Source organism: Vulpes vulpes, chromosome 9 (genome assembly GCF_048418805.1).
Source record: "Vulpes vulpes isolate BD-2025 chromosome 9, VulVul3, whole genome shotgun sequence".
In the NCBI taxonomy this organism is placed as follows: Eukaryota; Metazoa; Chordata; class Mammalia; order Carnivora; family Canidae; genus Vulpes; species Vulpes vulpes.
In genome coordinates, this window is record NC_132788.1 from 92,766,035 (window position 1) to 92,788,754 (window position 22,720).

At 58.2% G+C, this 22,720-nt stretch overlaps 1 protein-coding gene across 4 annotated transcripts in view; it reads right to left on the minus strand.

The window, feature by feature from the left end:
• Nucleotides 1-2,102: 2,102 nt before the first annotated feature.
• Nucleotides 2,103-22,720, minus strand: part of BSN (bassoon presynaptic cytomatrix protein) — a 97,398-nt gene continuing 76,780 nt past the window's right edge. For 2 of the 4 annotated variants that reach the window (XR_011994398.1, XR_011994396.1), the window contains 8 exons: nt 15,794-22,435; nt 11,074-13,153; nt 9,961-10,775; nt 9,729-9,828; nt 8,821-8,952; nt 8,500-8,554; nt 8,048-8,140; nt 2,103-6,069 (listed from right to left, as the gene is read on the minus strand). Coding sequence is in view for 1 of the 4 variants with exons in the window: in XM_072720990.1 (XP_072577091.1) it covers nt 8,514-8,554; nt 8,821-8,952; nt 9,729-9,828; nt 9,961-10,775; nt 11,074-13,153; nt 15,794-22,435 (9,810 nt within the window). In the remaining 3 variants the exon portion in view is untranslated. Of the gene's footprint in view, nt 6,788-8,047; nt 8,141-8,499; nt 8,555-8,820; nt 8,953-9,728; nt 9,829-9,960; nt 10,776-11,073; nt 13,154-15,793; nt 22,436-22,720 lie in introns of all 4 variants that reach the window. The other 2 variants (XR_011994397.1, XM_072720990.1) reach the window with 2 other exon arrangements.

A 22,720-nucleotide genomic window follows, 5' to 3' on the forward strand; every position in this document is an offset into this window, starting at 1 on the left:
CGGCCTGGGACTGACCGTTGGCTGCGTACTTGTCCTTTACGAGGCAAGTATTCACCAGCAGGTGCCCGACCGTTGGCTCCGTCCTTGTCCATTACGAGGCAAACATTCACCAGCAGGTGCCAGTCCATGCCAAGATAAGGAAAGATCATCCCCTCACCTGGGAAAACTCGAGCTCCATCCTAGAGCTTTTTTTTTTTTTTTTTTTTTTTAGAATTAATATTTTATTGTCACTTATAATCAGATGGTGGTTGGGTATATAGTCTTCATACTTGATCTTTCCTTTTTGTAAATAAAAAAAATTACAAGTTTTCAACAGCCATGGGCTGGTTATGTTTTCAGAAAATGTAATTAGATTTTCATTTATGGTGGCTTCAAGTTTTTCCTTATTAGCTCCGGAAAATTCACCCACCTTTTGTCCCTTCTTAAAAAACTGGAAGAGCTCCATCCTATCACGACCCAGCAAGAAGCCCAACAGCCAGGTCAGGCCAGACTCCCTTCTCTGGGCTTTGCTTATCTTTGCATTCATACTTGGCAGCTGAAGTCAGAGGTGGGGTCGTGAGAGGTCAGCGGCTGGGGCCAGATGTCATAGGTCATAGGTGACAGAGGGCAGAGCAAGCTGGCTGAGCGAGCTTCCAGGCGGATGAGAAGGATTGCGCAGAGCCCTGGGTCGCAGGGCAAAGAAGGGCGGATGCTGAGCTTTCAGGGTGTCGCCTGGGCTTATCGGCCACCAGGCCTGCCCCAAGAGCTATCTGTCCCTGCAGCCCTCAACCGCCCCGCTTAGTGGCACCTTGCTGGGGATCGTGAGTGGTTGGGTTTCTTCTACCTGCCTCCCCAGTCCTCGTTCAAAGCTCTTGGGTGCAGAGGGCCTGATGGAGGTCGGGCTCCACCTAAAACCAGAGAGCTTCCTATGGATAGGAGAATTTGGATAGGCAGGCTCCCTCAGCACAGTGGCACAGAACTGGGTGGGCAATAATGGCAGAGGAGGGCAGGAGAGGTTAGGCACCAGTCGGGCGAGTAGGGATATCCCCTACTCCATATACCCTGAGCCTGGCTGGTCTTCCATACCTCAGGGACCTGGCTTGCTGCACCCCTCCTTGCCTCTGACTGAGATCTCCACTTGCCTGCACTGTAGCTTTCCCTTCCCCATCAACCACATTGGACTAGTTAAGTAAAAACAGCCTCCACTTTCTGAGGTCGCTTGCCTTTGTGGGCACCAAGTATATACAGGCCTGTCAAGGCCAGAACTGAGAGCAGAAAGGGTGGCCCCAGTCACCAATCTGAGTGGACTGGAAGTTGGAAACTAGGATGTTCACTAGTGTTGCTTATTTTATTAAGGAAAACCATGACCATGATGCCCAGCCTTTAGGGTGTGTACTATACACTGGCTATAAACTCATTGCGCAGCTGTCTGGAAGCTGGGCATTGTAGGATAAACATATCATTACCTGGGATGAACATGTAGAAATAAACAGGAAGCTAGAAAACAGAAGGTATTGCGCCTTCTGGTTTCTGTTTAAAATGAAAAAGAAAAACAGGAAAGAAAGACCTATGTCAAGATACTAATTCTGGAGGAAGGTCAGAGGTGACGCTGATGCTCTTTTCTTTATCCGCATTAAGAAATTTTCCAGCAGCTCTGGGTTACTTTGGTAAGGAGGTTCTCCCATCCTTTGGGGGAAGGACTATAATCTGGCCACCTGGAAGAGTTGTGGGATTGAGTAGACACGGCAAGGCAGATAGATGTAGTGCTTGTTTTCGGCACCAGGGGGCAGCACCTGCTCACCTGGCTCACCAGGAATGCAGCCGCAGAAATGCTGTGCAGCCTGGACATGTAGGCCTTGGAGGCATGGTCCCTCAACATCTGCACAGGGAACTAACTGCTCCCTCCAGGTCCAAACCTGGAAACTGCCCGGGCGTCTTTGTGGAGGGCCCGTTGTTTTTGGCGGGTTTGGTGTAGACACAGCCAGGGCCTTGCTGGCACTTCTACAATTTGGCCCTTTCACTCTTCTCCTTTTAACTGTGAACAGACAGGATTATCACAAGTTGAGGGATTTGGTCTTCTGGCTAAGCCTTCCCATTGCAGAAACCATCCCAGAGACAGTCTGTAGGTTGTTTATATCAAGTCCTTTTATTCTGATACCACAGAATTACCTTGTCACAATACAGGGGGAGGGACACCGAAGTACCACGAGTTCTCACAGAGCACAGGAGGACGGCACACGATTCACAAGGTCATGTGGAGGACTCGGGTCATTGCACTTACAACTGTAAACTTGTTTGTTTGACTTTATACAGCACTCTTCCCCCCTCAAATAAAGGAGAGAAGGAAAGAAAGGGAGGGAGGGAAAGAGTGAGGAGAGCAAAAACAAGACATGGAAGCTAGCAGAGGAAAGGCGTTTGGCAGCCACCACTCTCCAGGCCACTGCGCTTGAAGAGCGGGAGCTGACTTGATCCCAGAGGCTGAATGAGGCAGACACACACACACATACACATTCACACGCTTGTTCACATGCATACACACACAGTATCTCACGATTTCCATGGCTCTCCAGCGCCACCCCAGTGCACATGGCAGCAGGGCTGCTGGTACCCAGGGAGACAGAGATGATATCTCTGAGGAGTTTCAGTTGGTCGGGCCTGTCCCTCTGACCCTGTCGGAGTCCCCGATGACAAGTATTTACAGAATGGGGGGAGGGTGGCATGAGGGCAGGGGAAGGGCCAATCGGCCAGGACCATGCTGCCTGGAAAACACCCCCCCAGGCTCCAGAAGATAGGCCATAGTTACTGCCGCCACTGCCCTCTCATCATGGGCCCTTGAGGCCACATTTTCTTCCCAAGGACTAAGTGAGTGGGTAAGAGGGGGTGTCGCTGTGCTGTGAGTGTACTGGGCCCTGGAGCGAGCAGAGACAGTGTCTTTGCTCATGACCCTGGGAGGCAGGTGTGGAGAAGGCCTGGACTGTATCCCAGAGACTCTTTGCCTATTTGGAGATGTGCTCAATGCTCCCCACTGCCCAGGGCACCAAATGCTGGTCCCTCCGCCTCTGGCTACAGTGCCCCCCAGAGCCACAAGCTGCATCTACATGAGGATCAGGTCACTTGTGACCCAGAGAGGCCTGCTCCAGTCACCTTCACAAGGGGTGAGGGTATAGATGTGTCCTGTGGATGCCTTGGGGAGTGGGGAAGTGGCAGATGTCAGAAAGTTCAAAGTCAGAGGGCTTGGTCAGAAAGGAGATTCAAGGAAAAGTCAACGTTTTAGAGCCTGAGACTGGGCCTGATGGAGGCTGACCTGCTGTCATCTCCCTGCCTTTCCTGCTCCTGGCCCCATCCCTTGACCTTTCGTGGGAAGGATTACTGCCTTGGTCCCCCATGTATGCAGCCACCAGGCACATCCCCACACAGACCTGGCCCTGCATAATCAGAGGTGATTGATAGTGGCCTCCCTTAGCCCTTGCTCAGATGGGCTCTTACAGCCCAGGCCTGATCTCTGGGATAAGGCAGGTGTCCTGGGAGATGGGTGACGCCCAAATCTGGGAGGACCAGGGTTGCAGGCCCAAAATAGAGGTTGACAACCTCCTGTCCCATCCACAGCTGCCAGAGGTGGCCAGGATCCCCCTCTGAAGGGCTGTGTAGACCTTATTGGAAAGTATGAGAAATGTGGACCCCTGAGAAATGCATGGTGCAAACCAGAGCAAACTGGAGGAAGGCCAGGCCTCGAGGGGTCAGGTAGTCACTGCCTGCTGCACTGCTGGCTCAGTCAGAGAGAAGCTGATGTGCAGTGGGATACTTGGGCTTCAGAGACGAGGGTGGGCAGGGAGTTTAGGTCCTGGGGACAGATAGAAAAAGGGTCAGAACAGAACCTTCTGCAAATTTTGCTTTGAGAAGCTTCCCAAAAAACTCAGCTTGAAGCTCCTGTCTACGGGAACATCTACTCTGGTCCCAGATGACATTGTCAGCTGTCCTTGCCACAAGTGTCAGAGGTCTAGCTCTTCCTGAGCACCTTTGACCCACTTGCCCCAGCATATATTTCTTGGCTCACAGACCTTGGAGCCGCCCAGCTACAAAGGAGAGGCATGGAACAGGTATAGTCAGGTCCCTAGGCCATACATAGCCTGCCCCTGCCCTTGGCCTCTGTGTCTCTGGCCAAAGACACAGCCCAGTTCTGTGCCTGAGCCATGTCCCCCTGAGCTGTGTCAGACACCTCTGGCTCAGGGATGGGATGAGACGGGGAGCAACTTACGGATGGAAATCCTACAGCAAACCTTCTGAATGTTCACCCACACACTCCTCTGTGGGCCCCACCAGCGTGTTTACTCCAGATGCTGCTTTTTACCTGCCATCCTGATCCGAGAAACCTGCAGGGCCCACGAGGGTACTGCCTGCCCCACAGCCTGGCATGCTCAGGCAACTATTCCAGCAGGTCCTCACTAGCTCGTGCAGAAGTCAGCTAGAAGCACTCCTGAAGGAGAGGTTCTGAGGCAAAAAGAACTCCCAAGCAAGAGGGTCGAGCATTTAAAATGGATGAAATCGTGCAAAAAGGCTGCGAGCTGTGCATGCTCCACTGCAGGACAGGCGGTGACTCACCTGGCAGCAGCGAGTCCTGCCACAGGTCAAACATGCCACAAACTGAGAAGTTCACACACACGGTGGGAGCAGGGGGCAGGGGGCTTTATATGAGCCTATCTATTCCAGTTTCTCAATTGCATGGTTGCAATTGACTCCTTATACATAACATGGAATTTATTAAATATTAACAGTTGTCTTTGAGGGTTTATATTTCATTGCATAGAACGTTAGAGATGAGACTGGTGGGGGTGCCCAAGAGGAAGGGAGGCCCCCAAGGTAAGGGCCTTGGGGAAGAATGCCACCCAGTCCACCAGGGCAGTGGATGGTGCCATACTCCCCAGCACAGGGCTCTGGGCCCTGCCCTCAGCTGGCAGAAGCCCTGGCCCCTCTGCTCTGAGCACGGCCACTGGTGATGGCTTAAGAAGGACTGGATTACACAGTAAACAGAGGCGGGCTGGGGGGCCTCTCTAGACCTCGCCCTGGGGTTGTGCTCTTGATGGCCTGCTGCCCCCTATTGCTTCTGAGTCAACATTCTCCCTGTGCTGAGCAGGGGCGGAGCAGAGAGGACACGGAACCATCAGTCACATGTGGTGATGGAGGGGAGGGGCAAGGAGATGAGCCAAGAAAAAGGGAGGAAGGGGAGAAGGAGAAAAAAAAGAAAAATGCTTATGAGGTATACACGTAAATCAAACTGAAATGATTAAGGCTGTTCTTGAAATCATAAAGAAATCCCCAGGCGTACGAACAGGGAGCTGGCTGGTTGAGACAATGGCGGTGCCACTGGGATGCTCATGATGGCTGGGGGGGGATGGCTTTGAGATGGTGGCAGGCATGCTAGCATGCTGCCACCCATGGGCTGGGAGAAACCTCAGCCAGTGCCCACGCTGCTCTTCGGTGCTATGGCCTCTTATTTCAGCAATGAGACAGTGTTAGGTCCTAATGTTTGTAAAGTTCTCCCAGCCCCACACTAGTGGTCACATGGAGGTCTGCTCCGATGTCACCCAGAGGGCAAAGTGAGGGGAGCAGGGCCCTGTGGCCACAGAGGGATCCGGGCCAGCTGGAATGTGAAGGAAACGGAGCCCGGCGCCCCCAGCCCTCAGTCAAAGCCCCTCTCCAAGGCTGTGGAAAAACTTCTGGCATCGTGGAGGGAGGGCAGCGTCCGTCAGAAACAGGTAGCCTGTGACCAAACTCTGTGTATAACGCATAGGAAGCCTGGCTGGCCGGGCCGCAGAGAGGCGGCTGTGGGAAGAGCAGCAGGACTGCCACGGTGGCAGGGTGTCCGGAGAGGGCTCCTCCCTCCCAGCAAAGGCTATGCCTCGAAGGTGGCGCCCTGAGGAGAGCAGGGTCTCTGGAAAGACAATCACAGGTCCCCCGGGCCAGTGGTCCCAACATGTCCAACAGATGCTTCACCCAGGCAGCTGCTGTTAGAAAACACTCCATCCTCAAGCCTGCCTGCCACGTCCCACCTGGTGTCAGTCTTTGGGCCAAGAGTTTGCCAGATTGCAGATGCTTGGAGGAGAGAAGGAAGGGGAGGGAAAGAAGGAAAGAAAGAAGGATATTGTCAAGAACTGAGGACGGCCACTTCCCATCCCTACCCTCTTCTTGGCTGGCAGTCTACCATGTGCCAATGGCCTGACTCCTTCTCACCCAGGGGATCCCCACACATGGAGCCTCAGGAGATGGATGCTTGAGCAATTTCGAAGTCACGAAGAGGACAAGAAGAAGAACCTAGTTGGCCAGTAAGGGACATTTCTTGAATATAACAAAAGTTGTTTAGTGAGTAAGGAAGATGACATTTTGTGTAAAATGGCCAGCCTCTCCCAGCCCACTTCTGAGATGGCCATAGCAGACACCAGGAGATGGACACTCACAGAAGCACTGATCACTTGGCCCAATTGTTGGCCAAGTGCCCAAACCTGAGAAACCCTTTTAACTACAAAGGTAAGGGTCTCAGTGGCCACCCAGGTTCATGTGGTGGGCCGCAGAACAAAACCGTGCCCGTGGCTCCTTTTGCTCTCAGTGATGGATCCCTGGCTCTAAACCCAAGGTAGGTTCTGCTGTGGACCCGGCCCATGGGCTGCCCCTCCTTCCCTCCAGCACAATTTCTGATTTCACATCTGTTCCAGGACAACTCCGAGGAAACATCCAGCTGGGCGAGAAAGCGGCAGGGTGCCTGGTGTCTTGGGGTGAAGGCAGGAAGAACGCTGGGGGAGCCGCACTGTGGCTACTGTAATTAGAATAAATTCCGGGCTCTTTACTTTGGCCTATAAAGCTCACCCGAGCCGGCTCCCACCCCCTCAGACTTCACCCCTGACCACCTTTACCCTCCATGTGGCTCTGGCTATGCTGGCTTTCTGTCCAGCCTGAAGCTCACCTGTCCCACCCCCTTCCCTTCTCTCCTCTATTTATTCTCTGTCCCCCTTAAATGGAATGTCAGCTTTGGAGGGTAGGGATTTGGTTTTGTTCCCTGATGTATCCCTAGCACCTGGAACAGGGCCTGGCACCGGCCTAGGGCTGGACAAACATGTGTGGAATAAATGGATAAGTGGATGGGAGACCAGGCCTTTCTGGTGTCTTCCTCTGGAGACAGGCAGCCCTTCTGAAACTACACCCAGCTCCTTCCTACAAGCAGCCCTAGCCTGTAGTTTGCTTGCTAACTCTCTGGCCCTGCCACACACACGCCTGCTCACCATGAGAAGCACCCAGACCTCTGCACTTTTTTTTTTTTTAAACCTCTGCACTCTTAACCTGAGAAATAGCAAAGGAAGGAAAGGGAGGGGGTCCCAGAGTTATGGAATGGTAGAAGGTGGTCCCTAGCTGTATGCAGAGCAGTGCCACTAGCTAGGCTACCCCTGCCCCCATCCTGAATGATGCACTGCCACCTTCTCTGCCACAGGGGCCGGGCTGAGGTCAGAGAGGGCTCCAAGAGGAGCCACTGCCATCCAGGCAGAGCCAGGGCTCCCATGTGAAGGCCCTTGCACTCTCTCCCTGAGCTGACCTGATTGGGGGCTAAGACTGCCTGCCCAGTGACCACCCTCTCCTCTCTGTTCTATTCCTGGCTGCCTCATTCCTCCTGCAACTCCATCTTTCAGGTCATGTGTTCATCCTATGAAGGCCACAGTGTTTGAAGTCCGTGCCCATGGTTGCTAAGCTTGGCAGGGTTGGGGATTCTGGCCTCACCGGACTGTCTGGAGCAAAGTCATCAGCACCAGCCTCAGGGAAGTGGCTTTGGAATCAGTGCCCAGCACACAGCCCCTAAGTTGAGGGACATGGGTGGCTTTGCTGGGTCATTCCCCAAGTTTACTACCTGAGTCATCTCAGCCAGCTTAGGGGTCTCTGCCTCTCAGCTGACACACCCATCACAGCTGAAGGCAGCCCACCAGCCTGGTCCCAGTTCACACCTGTAGGAACTACATGGGTCTGGTCAGCCAGGCCTCGGACCTTCACCCCCTCTTCTGTCCCACCCTACCCTGGACCTGACACTCACTGTTATACGCAGAGTCCAGAGCTGTGCCCAGGCCTCTGACTCCAGAGATTTTTCCACAGCAATGATATCATCTCCCTTCATCTCTTCAAGAGCCTGTGGAGTATTTACAGAGGAGGGTTGGGGAGAGGCTGCATCCCAGGGGGCCCTACCTACAAACTAAAGTCAACTCAAGGCTGTGAGAGCCCTGGGGTAGAGGTGGTAGGGGGTGGTGGGAGAGGACGAGGGGATGTTGGCCCTAGCTTCCCTCTGCTGGGACCTCTACTAAGTTGGCCCCGTGTTAGGGCCTCTGTGCATTGAGTCCCTTCTCCTCCTCCTTGCCCTCCTCCCACACTCACAGGAGAGGATACTGCAGCTCTGGCCACATCACCCACTGCTGAAGATAAGACTCCTCCTAGAGGATCCCTGAGGACCCCCACATGAAGGGAGGCTGGGTCAAGGCAACTCATACTTACCCTGCAGGGCATGGTCACCAGAATGAGGAGAACTTTTTGCCAAAAGCAGAGACAGCTATGACAGAAAAAGGAGAGAAGCATCAGGAAATTAGACTAAACTCCCTCCTTGTTGGGGCCATTTGGCAGTGAAGCCCAGCGTAGCCCAAGGGGCAGGGGACACCCCCTCCCCTGCCAGAAAGCCACTGGGCGACAGCAGGTAGACCTTCAGGCTGGCCTGTGGCTCACTGATGGAGCCTAGAATCATTTCCCAGACCCAACCTCTGCCACAGCAGGGCCCCGGAGCCGCCACCCACCATGGACCTGGCCGCAGGCAGGGCCTACCTTCTGTCAGTTTGCCGGCCTGCTCTGCTGCCCCACCAGGAAGGATTTTGGAGAGCACACTCTCACCTTCAGCGCCTGGCTGGCCAGCAGGAGCCCCTGGAGTCCCTCCAGGCCTGGCTCCGGCCTTCATGCCTAGGGGGAAAGAGACCACCCTCAGGAGGCAGGCTTGGCCCTTTGGGCTCTGAGGGGGAGAGAAGCCCTGAGGGAGTCTGCACACAGGCAGCCATGAGGCGGGAGAGTGAGGAGGAAGAGAGTAAGGAAGAGAGAGAGGGAAGAACAAGAAGGGAGGAGGGTGGGAGGAAGCAGAAAGAGGAAAGGAAGGAAGAGAAGAGTAGGATGGGAAGGCAGAGGTAGAAGGGGAAGGAGGGAGATAGTAAGAGGCTATGATCCTGGACCTATACTTACCTGTCCCTTTCAGGTCCTGCCCAGAGCTTCCTGGGCCAGAAGGCCCCAGTGCTGGTGACCCCACTAGCTCATTTTTTTTTTTTTTCACTAGCTCATTTTTTTTAAAGATTTATTTATTTATTTTACAGGGGGGAGGGAGAGGGAGAGAGAGAGAGAGAGAATGTGTAAAGGGAGAGGCAGAGGGGGAAAATCTTTGAGCAGACTCCCTGCTGAGTGTGGAGCCCAATGAAGGACTCAATCTCACATCCCATGAGCCATGAGATGATGGCCCATGCTGAAACCAAAAGTCGGATGCCCAACCCACTGAGTCACCCAGGCGCCCCAACCACTAGCTCATTCTAACCCCAGGCTCATTTCTGTTAGGAAGGTCTCCAGACCCCTGGCACCTTCTCCGGAAACAGTACAGTATGCGGTACAAGGGAGCTCAGGGTGCCAGTGGGTATAGGGAGAGGGCAGATCAGGAACTTGGGGCCATGGCTGAAGGCACCAAAATATAGGCTCACCTGCAGGTCCAGGTCCTGGTGGTGGTTGGGCCTGAGGAGGCCTCCCCTGTTGGGGTGCCTTGGCTGTCCCTTTAGAGCCGTTTGCCTGCTCTGCCCGTGGCTGCAACATAGAACCCACAGCTAAGACACCGTCCGACGACTCTGCCCACACCCAGTAGGGAATCGAGGGCACGTCCCAGCTCCCACCACAGCATCCACCCTGGGTACATCTGTGTGCTGGAGCCCTACTTACCGGTCCTACTGGCTGGGGGCCTGTGGCTGTTGTGGGGCCCGGCTGAGCCTTCCCTGCTGGCTGGCTGGCAGCAGGGGCTGGGCCCCTGGCAGCTGGCTGGCCCTGCTGCTGCACCCGAGTCTGCACTGGGGCCTGCTGAGCGGGCTGTGTCCCGAGACCTTGCTGCTGCTGCTGCTGTTGTTGCTGCTGCTGCTGCTGCGGTGTCTGTGGCTGGCGCAATCCTGTCGCTGAGGGAGTCTGCCTCGACGGTGGTGGCTGTGACTGCTGTGGCCCAGGAGCCGCCTGCCGACCTTGCGGCTGTGGCTGGGGTTCTGGCTTTGGCTGCGGTGTAGTGGGCCCCGAGTGGGCCTGCCGGGAGCCCTTCTTGCTGTCAGAGGCATGATGGTATGCTGACGGAGCACGGGATGGCTGTGAGTACTCAGCAGAGCTGGCGTACCCAGGCTGACCCTTCTTCTGCATTGCTGGGGCAGGGCTGGGTTGAGGGTGAGGCCGGGCCTCATGGCGCCCCAGGTCCCGAGTGTGTGGTTTGGCAGCACGCCGGCCTGGCTCATCGCCAGCGTGGCGGCCTGAGTGCCGCCCGTGGTCACCGTGGTGCCGGTGTTCCTTGGCTGAGGTGTGGCGGCTAGGGCCACCCTCATCATGTGGCCACAGGCCCTCCTCGGGGGGCTCATCGTAGTCGTGGTAGCTGTGCCTGGCAGGGCCTCGCTTCTGGGAGGAGGAGGAGACTGCATGGCCCCCGTGGTGCCTGAATCGGTCAGAGCGGGCATCCCGGGGCTTATCAAACCAGTCTGTCTCCTCCTGGCCCAGGTGATACGCTTCAGAGACCAAAAACAGAACACCATCAACCCCCAGGCTGGCTGCAGGGGGAGGCCCAGCTGAAGCCATGCAAGGAAACCAGAGAGTGGGCGCCACAGCCACAAGCATTACCACTAGGCCCCCAGCCCGCCCCCCCACAACCAGGGCCAAGGCACAGGTGGAGCAGCCTGCAGCAGGGCCCACTGGGGAGGCGCCAAGTCAGGCCCCTCTGGGACATCTCAGGGCCCAGGGCCCCATGGGTGGGCAGGCCCCCCAAGATGCTGAGCAGCTGCAGAAATCACCCCTGGCTGCCATTACCTTCGCTGTCGGAAACTACGCAGTGGGAGTCATCCAGGATGTAGCTTTCTTCACGCTTATACGTGTGGGCCCGAGGCCCATCCTTGATATGCTCCTGGACATCAGGCATGGAGTGGCTGGAGCAGAACTGTGGGCAGGTGTCCCCAGGAGGAAGTGTGCTGCCGGCAGGGCGAGGCCGCCCCAAGGGGCTGACAGGGCTCTCCTCTTCAGAGGTCTGGCTTCGCATGGGGGGCCGGGCCCGGCTGTGGGCCATGCTCAGGGACGAGGGCTTGGGGCCCGCTTTTTGAAGTCGGTCCACAGCTTCCCGCTCCCGCTCATATCCTTTGCCCCGGCCACTGAAGTCATGGCTGGACAGCTTCTCCCCACTGTATGCAGAGGCCACCCGGGACCGGCTGCTCCCTCCATACATGCGGTCATCCTCCTCCACCGGGTCCCGGCTGGACACCCCATAGTACCTCTGCTGCTCATATACGTTCTTCTTGAGCCCATAGGTGATTTCATCCTGGAACTTCCTGCCCCGAGAGGCCAGGCTGCTGCTGACTGCAGGGGAGGGGTAGGAGGCCAGATCCGACTCCACGTCCTTGGCCTCTTCAATAGGTGAGAACTTGGAGATCTTTTGCTCCATGCCCTGCTTCCGGTGCTTGCTGCGCTTTGAAGAGATGGCAGCTGGTGCCAGGCTCTTAGAGGGATGCTTGGGCCCCATGGGGCCTGCGCCATACTTGTCTGCTCGAGCCCCGTGTCTGTAGTCACTATCACCGTAGTAGTGGGCACTGGCTGCTCGGCCATTGCTCTCCACACTCCGGTGATGGCCACTCTTCCCACGGGGGTCATAAGAGTCCTCCTCAGATTCTTCCTCCCCTCTGGTATAGCAGCAGGGCAGTATGGGCCCCTCTAGGATGCCTGGTTCTCCCGGCTCTTTGCCGGGACGCCCACTGCTGCTGCTTGGCCCCAGGGGCTCCAGTCGCTGGCTCTCAAGGGCAGTGGAGGCGTTGTCCTTGGTCAGCTCACTGATGTCGTCAATCATCACATAGTTCCGAGGGACATTCTGCTCCAGGCTGGTGTAGTGGGAGTCAGAGGGATAGGTGGAGGCTGAGCTCAGGCTCACGCCACTACGGTCACTGGCCCGGGGCAGCTCAGCAGCTTTGCCTTGCTCATAGCTGCTGCTTACTGCTGGGCCACTGTAGCTGGTTTCAGATGGGGCCGAAGACATGGCCACAACAGGGCTGGCGATCACTTCATAGTTAGTGGGCACCTTCTGTTCCAAGTCGGCTAGTGATGTCTGGCGTGGCTTCTGGTGCGGGACACGGCTGTCAGCCGGGACTGGGAAAAGAGTGCTCTGTGTGGTTGGCATGGGTGTTTGGGCTGCATAATGGCCTGTGGGACGGAAAGCCTGTTGGCTTGGCAGACCAGGCTCAGCTGGGTAACTGGTGCCAGGAGGAAAGGCAGGTGCTGGGTACGTGCTAGGGCCAGGGTAGGTGGGTGTTTGGTGGGCTGGGAATCCGTTCTGAGTTGGCCCACCACTGCCTGCAGCATACTGTGGGGCTGGAGGTGGAAACCGGGGCTGTTGGAAGGCAGTGGGGCCAGCGGGGGTGGCAGGGGCAGCAGCACTGCCAGGGAAGTCTGTGTACTGGCCGGCAGGAGTGGCACAACCCTGGAGCCGTAGCTGGTTGAGCTCGCTATCAGACAAGTAGTCACGATGCTCACCTAGACCACGCAAGGGTGGGTAGTCACGGCCACCCCGGTCTTTGGCCAAAGACTCTTTCCGCTGTGTGATGCCCAGCTCCAGGTACTTGAGCTTGGCGTCGATCTCCTTCTCCTCCTCATCCAACTCTGCTTGCTTCTTGCGCAGCTTGGTGGATTCATGCTCCACCAGCCGCAGGTCCCGGTCCAGCTCCCGGAGCAGGCTGGCCTTGGTGGCAGGGACAGCGGTGGGCCCCGCCAGCCCATGCTGCAGCAGGCTGGCCGCATACAGCTGTGGGGGGGCCTGGCCAGCCAGGGGCAGGTGAGCCTCCTCTGGAGGGGGGCTGGGCAGTGTCCGCTTCACCTTGCGGACCAGGCTGTTGGGTGGCAGCGCCGACACCTGAGACAGAGGGAAGGGCGGGCAGCACTGAGACCCAAGGTGTGGGTGACTTGGTGGGGCAAAAGGTAGAAGAGCCCTGGCTTGGGTTGGGGCAGAGGCTGGCCTCCATACAGCGAGTGCTCTGATTCACTGGGCAGCCTTGAGACCTGTCCTGCCCACGCACTGGTGGGGATCACCACCCGTGATCGTTTCATAGGTCTTCTCACTCCCAGCACTCTGGGCAGCGGCAGGGGAGCAGAGGAGCAGATGCCCCTCTGTGCTGGTCTCTGGGACTGGCCTGCCTCTGAGAACCTCTGGTACACAGTGGCTCTGAGAACCCCTGCATGTATTCAGGGGGCTGGCCACCCTCTGTCTCCCGCTGAGTGTCCTGAGGTAAGGAGGGCACAGTCTGGCTCTGGGTTTAGGTCTAGCAGCTGGTAGGGGACCAACGGCAGTAGAGGGCCGTGGACAGAAATGGAGTGGCCTCTGGGTGCCCAGCAGGCTCCCTAGAGGATCATGGGAATGGGGCACATGCTGACTGTATGTCAGTTACTGCAGGCTCTGGGTCTTTCCTGCCTCCTGCCCTACTCCTCTTTTAAGGGACATGTAACTCAGCTACTTATCCACCCAGCTGCCCTGTGCCGCCCTCTGCCAAATCCTCTGGACTGTGCTCTCAGCCTGGCCCAGTTCTTTCCATATCCCTGTGAACCAACCACTCTCTAGGGCTGCCAGCTCCCCTTCAGGGCCTCCCTGGCCCTCTCTCTGGCTGCATGGCTCCCTGGTCCAGGTTCCCTAACACTGCCTCTGTGTAGTTCTCCTCACCTGCCCTGATGTTCCACATTGCCTGAAGGTCCACATGACTGGAAGGTTTACACCAGGGCCTTCATCTCTAGCTCCTAGCCTTCCTAGAGTGTTCCAGGCCTTTGGGTTTTAATGAACCACGCAAGTCCCCAAAATACACTAGGGCCTGACAATTGGGCTTTTCCTTTTACCTTGTGAAGAAACTACATAAAAGCCTCCCATCTCCTCTCACCGTATGTCATAAAGGAAATAATAGTGTGCCTCAGAGCCTTAGAACAACACATAGGCCTTTAACAATAAATATTGGGTTTTGGGGTTTTTGTTTGTTTGTTTTTTAAAGTAGGCTCCATGCTGGGTTTGAACTCATAACCTGAGGTCAACACCTGAGCTGAGATCAAGAGTTGGGCGATTAACTGACTGAGCCACTCAGACACCCCAGTAAATTTCGCTTTTTGAACTCCTTACTCTATTGTTCGTCTTTTATTTTGGCCACACACCATGAATGCCCATCGTGACATGGCACCACAAGGCCAGCCCATGGAACCTCTGTGCCTGCCTCAGCCTGGAGCCAGGACAGCCAGCCCTGGCCTGGGCTCCCTGCCAGCGACTCCTGATCCCACCCCCAGACTCTCTGGCCTGCATACCCCCGGGCTCTCCACTACCCAAACTCATCACCTCCAAAACCCCACCCTCTTCTCTCTGTATCAATCCCAGAAAACAGGTAGACATACTTCACAGTGCCTCTGGTTCCTGCCTCTTTTCCTCAAGGCCACTGTGTGGTCTTTCAGCCCATCTGCCCACATTCTGCCCAGGAAGCTTTCTAAAATACCCATCTTGGAGCACCTGGTGGCTCAGTTGGTTAAGCATCTCCCTTTGACTCAGGTCATTATCTCGGAGTCCTGGGATCAAGTCCCATGTCAGGCTCCCTGCTCAGTGGGGAACCTGCTTCTACCTCTCCCTTTGCCCCTCTCCCCAACTCATGCTGTCTCTCTCTCTCTCTCTCTCTCTCTCTCTCTCAAATAAACAGATAAAATCTTTGGAAAAAAAACAAACAAACACATCTTGCCCATCTCACCTGCCTAAAACCTCCAGAGGCTTCAAAGGCCTATGAGAAAGGCCCATGCTCCTCAGTCTGGCACTTAAAATCCTTGGCATTAGGCCTTTGCAACTCCCATCTTCCCCTGCATGGCAGCCCATAGCAGGTCACCTCGTTCAGTCCCAGGGCATCCTTTGGCAACTAAAGCCACAGGCAAGGGTAAATTTATGCTGTAAGGTTCCCTGCCTAGGGGAGCAGACAGGAGTGTAAGCAGATTTATTGAGGGGCAGAGAGGGGCAGGGGACAAGATGAGACCAAGAGCACACTGCAGCCCATTAAGATGGACCCTGAATGCTAGGCCCAGAGGCTTGGGCTTCCTGTGGGGCCATGGAAGCCAGGTTGGGGCTGGGAGTAGGGAGTGGCCCAGCCAGGTCTGTGTTACTGATTTTCTAAGGAAACATCCCCAGTAAAGGTTTGGAATGGGGGGCCCCAGACTGGGAGGGGGGATGTTGTAGGGGCTGGACCAGATATGGCCATGAAGAGGCAGTGCTGAGGAAAGGCTGAAGTTTCCAGTGGGGTCTGGATGGGTGGCTGTGGGGGCCAGTGTGTGAGTGTGCATTTGCCCAGATGTCCTTGCCAGGCTGCCGGCTCCACCAGGTGTGCCTTGAGGAAGGAAGGTCCAGTCCTCATCCTCAACTCCTTCCTCTGGGCCTCTGGAGCTGAAGGTGACTCCACCCCCCACCCCAGGAGAAACCCCTCCCTCGGGGGCCCCCAGGCTAGAAAGAGACCCCTGCCCCACCCTGGACCAGCCCCTGTGCCCATACCTGGCTACCCAGTCCCCCCTGGTGCTGGTAGAGGGAGAACCTCTCTTTGGCAGACTCCTCGGCGGTGGGGCTCAGGGGCTTAGGGTCGGACAAGGACCGCTGCAGGGTCTTCATGGGGCGAGGCAGCGTCTGCTGGCGGAGAGCGCTGTCAGCTGTGAAGTGCTTCTGGGGACTCACGTGAGCCTTGTTCAGCCTCTCACTGGAAGCAAAGGAGGTGTCCAGGAGCCGGTGTGGGGACAGGGGTGAGACCGGTGAGTAGAGGACCTGGGGGGACTTGGGAGGCTGGCGGCTCACGAGCTGTGACAGGGACTCCGGGGGCAGCTGGGCCTGGTATCCAATCTCCAGGGGATCCGGCTTCTTTTTTTCAAATCTGCCCAGGGGTCCTGGGGTGACAATCTGGATGCCAGGCAGGTAAGGGCTGATGGCGGTTGGCCCCATGAGCTGCGGCCCTGCCACACCCTGGGCTTGCCCCTCGGGTTCCGTCTGGCAGGCCAGACTCTCCCCGCGCCCAGTCTTCTCTGGTGCCGAGATGTACCTGACAATCTCCACCTTGGGGTCGGTCACGGCTGTGATATGGATGGCCGGAGAGACCCTGGGCAGTTGGTCAGGCTCTGTCTGCACGGAGCAGTCACTGATGGTCTGGATGCCCACGCTGCTCATGGCCCTCACGGCAGCAGCAGCAGCCGCAGGGGATGACGAGGCAGCAGCATCGTGCTTGCTGTCGGAGCCAGAGTCCGAATGGCGGGAAAGACGGGACCGGCGGCGGCGCACTGGCTGCTCCCACTCAGCACTGTCCTCATCATCAGTCTGCACACTGCAGTCCGCACTCCGCCGCACCCGGCGCCGCCTGGTCAGGAGGTAGCGGCCCTCCCCCTCCTCATCGTCCGTCTGCACACTGCTGTCTGCAATCCTCCTGACCGAGCAGGGCTCAGGCCCTGACTCTGGCTCGCAGGCATCCCGCAGGCGAGGCATAGAGTGCCGCTTCTTGATGCTGCTGCGGCTGGCCTCCCACGGCTCCTCTGTCTGCAGGGACATGTCCGAGGCAGAGCTGGGGAGGCCCCGATGCAGCCCAGGCTCCCGAGGCTGCCCCGGCCCCTCTGGCCCTGCCACAGCAATGAAGGCTGTGTGGCTCAGAGGTGGCCAGTACTGACCATTCTGAGCCAGCTCTGTGGCAGCTGGGGGAGCCCCCCGGCCAGGTGCCTCACAGGCCACGGGGAAGGGGGCCTTCTGCCTCTGCTTCTGTTCCTCTAGCTGCTGTTGCAGCTGCTGCTGCAGCTGCTGGATCTGCTCCAGCTGCAGACGCTGCTGTGCTAGCTGCTCCCGCTGCAGGGCGAACTGGGCCTGCCGCTCCTCCTGTTGCTGCTGCAGCACGTGGTGCTTGATGGTCTGCAGCTCCTGCAGCTCCCGCTGCACCAGCAGCTGCTCCTCCTCCCGGTGTCGCTGTAGCTCCACACGCTCGCGCTCCAGCTCCTCCTGCAGCCGCAGCTGCCGCAGCTTCTCCAACTCCACCCGCTCCCGCTCCAGCTGGAGCAGCTGCTCCTGCTGCTTCCGCTGTCGCTCCTCCTGTGTGGCGTCCTCCTTCTCCAGCCCCGGCCGGCCAAGGGCTCCACTGCCGCCACCGGAAGCAGTATCTATGGGGGGCTTTTGGCCAGCCAGCGGGGCTGGGGCTGCTACGGCCTCCTTGGCGGCAGCAGGGGTGGCTGTGGAGAGAGGTTCTTCCCGAGCCGCCCCTGCGGGTAGCTCTGGCCTTGGTGGGCCCCCAGCCCCTGGGGCCTTGGCAGCAGCAGGTTTCCCCAGGTAGAGAGGACCGTCAGCAGGGGGAACACTGGAAGCAGTGGGGAATCTACTTGGTGCCGGGTATCGGTACAGCCCTGTGGGCCCAAGAGGTATCCGGGGGGCAATCACAGGCATGCGTGTCAGGCTGGTGAGCGGCACGGCTGTAACTCCAGCAGACACATAAGGCCTGTATATGCCACGGCGCACCATGGGCCGCAGTACAGAGGCGGGCTGGGTGGTTATGGGCAGTGTTGCAGCAATTGGAGTGTTGATAGTTGAGTAGATCATGCCATCGGCTGCACGCACAGTGGCCGTGGATGGCAGAAGCTGTCTGACTGCTGTTCCCTGGCCTCCCGTAGGCCTGTACTGGGCCAGGTTCCCAGAACTTGGGTGGCCCTCTGGGAAGGTGGGGTTCCCTAGGAGGCCAGGTCTGAGGGGAGCCAGGCCCTGTGGGGCGCTGAGCCCAGGCCCAGGCTGAGGCTGATACTGCATGAGGTCAGGGCCACCACCACCACTGCCATGCCGCCCTCCATACTGGTCCATGGAGTTGAGGGCAGCACACATGCGGCTGATCTCACGGGCGGTGGTGGCACTGTACTGGGCCAGGCTGGCCTCCTGGAAGCCAGCTGCATCTCCCCGTGGGCCATACCTGTGGTCTGAGTAGATGTTTGACACTGAACTGTAGCGTCGCATGGGAAGCGGGTGAGTCAAAATGTCTGTGGGATGGCGTAGGTCTGTGTAGGAGCCATACTGCAAGCCCTGCCCAAGGTAGCGTCCATCCACAAAGCCCAGGCTGTAGGAGTGCTTCAGCGAGCTGAGATCCATAGCTGAGTCTCGTCCAGGGCCCTGGAAGAGCTGGCCCATCTTGTGGGCATGGTAGTTGAGGCCAGCCTCAGCCAAATTGGTGTCAGACATGGAGGAGTATAACCTGCCATGGAGGCCTTGTGGGTAGGGCCTCTGTTCCTCATGGGGCCCAGGTCCCACTACCCCCTGTGCCCGGTAGGTAGGGGGCTCAGGAGGCTCAGGGTCACGGGGACTGTAGAAGGGGCCGCCACTCTGGCCAGGTGGGGCAATGTCTGCTACACTCTTCTCAGGTGCATTGGGGGTGGGGTGGAAGGTACCTGTGCAGCTACTGCCAAAGGGGAACTTGTAGACCATGTCACAGCATGCCATTTGGCTCTCAGGCCTCATCCCAGTGAGGTCCAGGGCACCTGAGGGCTCCTCTGGGAGCAGTGTGGTCACAGTGCCTGCTGTTCCCTCTCCCATCTGCACCACCACTGTGTGTGGCTTCCTGGCACCTGGCATAGCATGTGACCGCAGCTCTGTGGGGGCAGCTCGGTGGGGTTCAGCACTAGGCTCTGGCGCTGGACCTGATTTGAGGCCAACACTCTGGGCAGTGCCCATCTGAGTGATTAAAACGTCCCTTCTGGCCAGAGGTGCTACCTGGTTAGGTAGGTTATACCTGGCAAACTTGGCCTCCCTAGGTCTTCCACGGGGCCCACCTCGGTACGGGGCTGTCTGGACAGCCTGTTCTACCTGCTTGACCTGGGCCAGGCACACGGGGCTACCTGCACCCTGGCCAAAGTCAAGCCGGCTCTGGAAGGGGTCTCCATAGACCACAGGCTGCTTTTGCTGAGCCATGAGCACAGATGAGGCCATGGTGATGCTCACGGTGGTGGAAGTGCTGAGGAAGGCATGGGTCTGCTCCTGGGCGTTGAGGTTGATGACCAAAGGCTGCACAGCAGTCGACTGCCGTCCTGGGATTGGATCCAAGGCAAGGCCATACTTCCTTGCTTCCACAGCAAGAGAAGTCAGGTCCATGCCTTGGTCAGTAAGGATGATGGGTGTGGGCTTGACAGCTGTGCGAAGGTCTACCACGGCACTGCCTGGAGGCCTGGGGCCTGGTTCCACCCTAGATGTTCCCGGGACTGAGGAGATCCGGCACAGGGAGATATTCTCAGCAGGGAGGGTGCCCCAGCCATATACTGCCAAGGGCCCATCCGCACTGGCACTGGGTGCCCGTGGGAAGCCAGGTGGCCCAGGTGGCTCTGGGGGCAGCTGGGACACACTCGGAGGTGTTGTCTGGCTATAGCTGTGGGTGGTGAGCTGGATGTCCGTGGGTGAACACACTGGGGAGGTGGAGGCGCTGGCATGTACCATCCTGGTCTGGCTGGAGGCATCTGATGCCAGAGTGATGACCATGAAAGGGGCCTCCTGAGAGGACTGCTGCCATACCAGGCGAGGGGTGCCGGGTCGGTGTGGCGTTTGCGTGCCCTGAGCCACCATGGGTGCTGGACTCGGGGCACCAGGGCTCCGAGGCACTTCCGAGGCAGGGGTCGGGCTTGGCGTCTGTGTAGAGAACTCAGCTGTGGCTCTTGGGCCCAGTTTTCCAGGGGAGAATGTGGGACTCTCTGAGGGAGAAGATGGAGAGAGGGGTGGGCTGGAGCCTGCGAAGTAGGAATAGCCCCGGGAAGCTATGTGGGGGCCACTCTCACCATCACTAACACTCAGGGGCTTGTCTCTGGCAGCACGTCCACTGACAGGGGGGCCACTGAGGGCCTGGGGTAGCTCTTCAGTCTGGGAGCCATAGTTAGCAGTGGCGGGGCTCTGTCCATAGCTGTGGCCTACAGAGGATGGTGAAGGGCTGCGCTCAGAGCCTGCCGGGGAGGTCGGGGTCATATAACCTCGTGACAGGCCGGCCAGACAAGGAGCCACAGCTGTGGTGGCTGGGGCACCAGGGCCCTGGGAGAAGGATATGCCTACCTCCTTGGAGGCAGAGCTGGGGGACACAGGAGAGCTGTGAAGCTTGAGGGGGTCCTGAGGCTCCTTTGCAAAATGCTGAGTAACGCGAACATCGGGAATGACTCGGCCACCACTGCTGTCTGAGGAGGAGGAGGTGGAAAAGGAAACAGGGGCAGCAAGCTGGGTGGGACTGGTACCAGGGGTGAGTGGGCCACCATTTTGCTTCATTGGGTCCATGTACACAGTGTCAGCATTCAGAAACTGCTTCTCCTTCTTCTTGTCCTCTGCAAAGGCCAGGTCCTGGGAGGAGGCCTGCCGCATGCGAGCAATACTCTGTGACGTCTGAAGGATTTCCTCATATACCGCTGCTCCCAGGCTGGCCGGTGTGCCCTCAGAGACAGGCTGCGCAGGCCGGCCATAGTCCTGGTCAGGTGTATCCTGGTACTCAATGGTGCCCTGGCTCCGCGGGCCAGTGGGCTGAGAGGGGCCACCTGCCCCCTGACCCTGTTGCCGCTGGAGCAGCTCGGCCTTGCGCATCATCTCCTCGTAGGCCTCTTCTGCGCTCTTGAGGGGCCGGCCAGAGCTGGGAGTGGCAGAGCTGCCTGAGGGTGTCTCCGTTGGCGAGTAGAGGGACATGAAGGTGGGCAGGTTGTACTCACTGCCCGACTTGTAGAGTCGGGTGGGGCCACCGTCCAGGGCTTCAGCCTCTGAGTCGAGGGAAGGGGAGGGCGAGTACTCAGAGCAGGATGAGCGGTGGAGCTCCTCCATCTCAGCCGCCTGCCTCAGCTCCTCAGTTGGGGAGGCATCCTCAATGGGTGACAGGTTGCTCGGGGGGGTCTTGGAGCGCTCACGCCGCCTCTGGGCCCGCAGTTCCTCCTTGTCTCGCCGAGTCTTGCGGGCAGTGCTGCGGATGCGCTGCTGCTCCACCTCCCGCATCTTCTCCTGCTCCCGCAGTAGCTCCTCCTCCTCCCGCAGCTCCTCCTCCTCTGAGGAGTCCTCGATGGTGGGCAGCAGGGGCCCATGCGAGCGGTGCCGGGCCTTGCGCTGCTGCTTTGCTTCTTCTAGCCGCTGCCGGCGGCTGGGGCTGCTGTCGCTGTCCTCCTCCAGTGAGGACAGGGAGGTCGGAGAGGTGCCAGACGTGTAGCTGGGCGTGGAGGCCGGCAGCGTGGAGGAGTGCTCCCCGCGGGAGCGGTCCTCGGGTGAGCCCGTCAGGCTCTCCATCTCCAGCTCAGGCTCCCGCTCCAGGCTGGTGTCAGGGCCTTGGCCCATGTCCAGCTCGTGGCCATAGCTGCCCGTGCTATTGAGCTCAATGGTCTTGAAGCGGCGGAGCCCCCCCTGCAGGGCCCCAGTGCCATCACTGGCCTCAGCTGGGCCCCCTTCAGAGAGCAGCTCCTCATAGCCAGTGGTGGCATTGTGTGGCAGACGTCTCTTAGGTGGAGCTGCTGGGTCTTGGCTGGGCTCAGGCCGGGGCCTGGGGCCGCCTTTCTGGGCACCATGTTTGGCCAGGCTGGGCCCAGAGGTGGTGGCATCATCCTCTTCCAGGTTGTCTTCCTCAGCGCTCATCTCCAGGATCTGCCGTCGCATGAACTCCTCATCAGTCAGTTCTGCTGCCCGGGCTGGGGGCTGGGGTGGGAGAGGAGACAGGCCACCCTCACTGCTATCCTCCACGTAGTCATGTCTAAGCTGACTGCCAAAGTCATCTGAGGACTCAGCTGTGTCTTGCTGCTCCCTCTGGTGCCCCCACTCCACAGAGTCTTCCTCTTCCTCCAGGATATCCTCCAGCTCTTCATCGGAGTCATAGGCCTCAGGCATGATGGACAAGGAGTGGGGCCTCCGCTTCAGCTCCTCACCACTGCTCCTGGGTGGCTTGCTCTGCTCACCCCTAGGGGCTGGGCCCTGGGCCTCCAGTGAAGGCCGCATGCTGCTCCCCACCTTGTGGAGCTCAGAGGGGCTGGGTGGGCGAGGCCCTGTCACCCCTGCGCTGTCCAGCTGCTCCACCTCCTGCTGTACGACGCCTGTGATCTCGCTCTGGGAGCTAGAGATGCCATCTGAGGAATAGCCTGTGTCACTGAGGCTCTGTGGGCTCCGAGACAGGTCCTGAGAGTAAGACTTTCCCGCCAGCTCCTGTAGTAGGGTGAGAAGCAGACACTTGACTCCCTGTGGCAGATAGCTCACTGGGGAAGCTCAGCCCTCTGTCAATCCCAGGGCCCTGAAGAAGGGGCCCTCTACTTCCGGGGATCATGGCCCACCATTTCCATTTCTCTGGCCTTAGAAACCTCAAGAAGCCCTAGCTTCTCAAGAAAAAACTTTATTAGATCTAATGGTAGCAAAACCCACCAAAGCATTCAACTATGCGCCAGACACAGGACCAGCCTAGAACTCACAGGTTCCAGGCCCACAGGGCCTCAT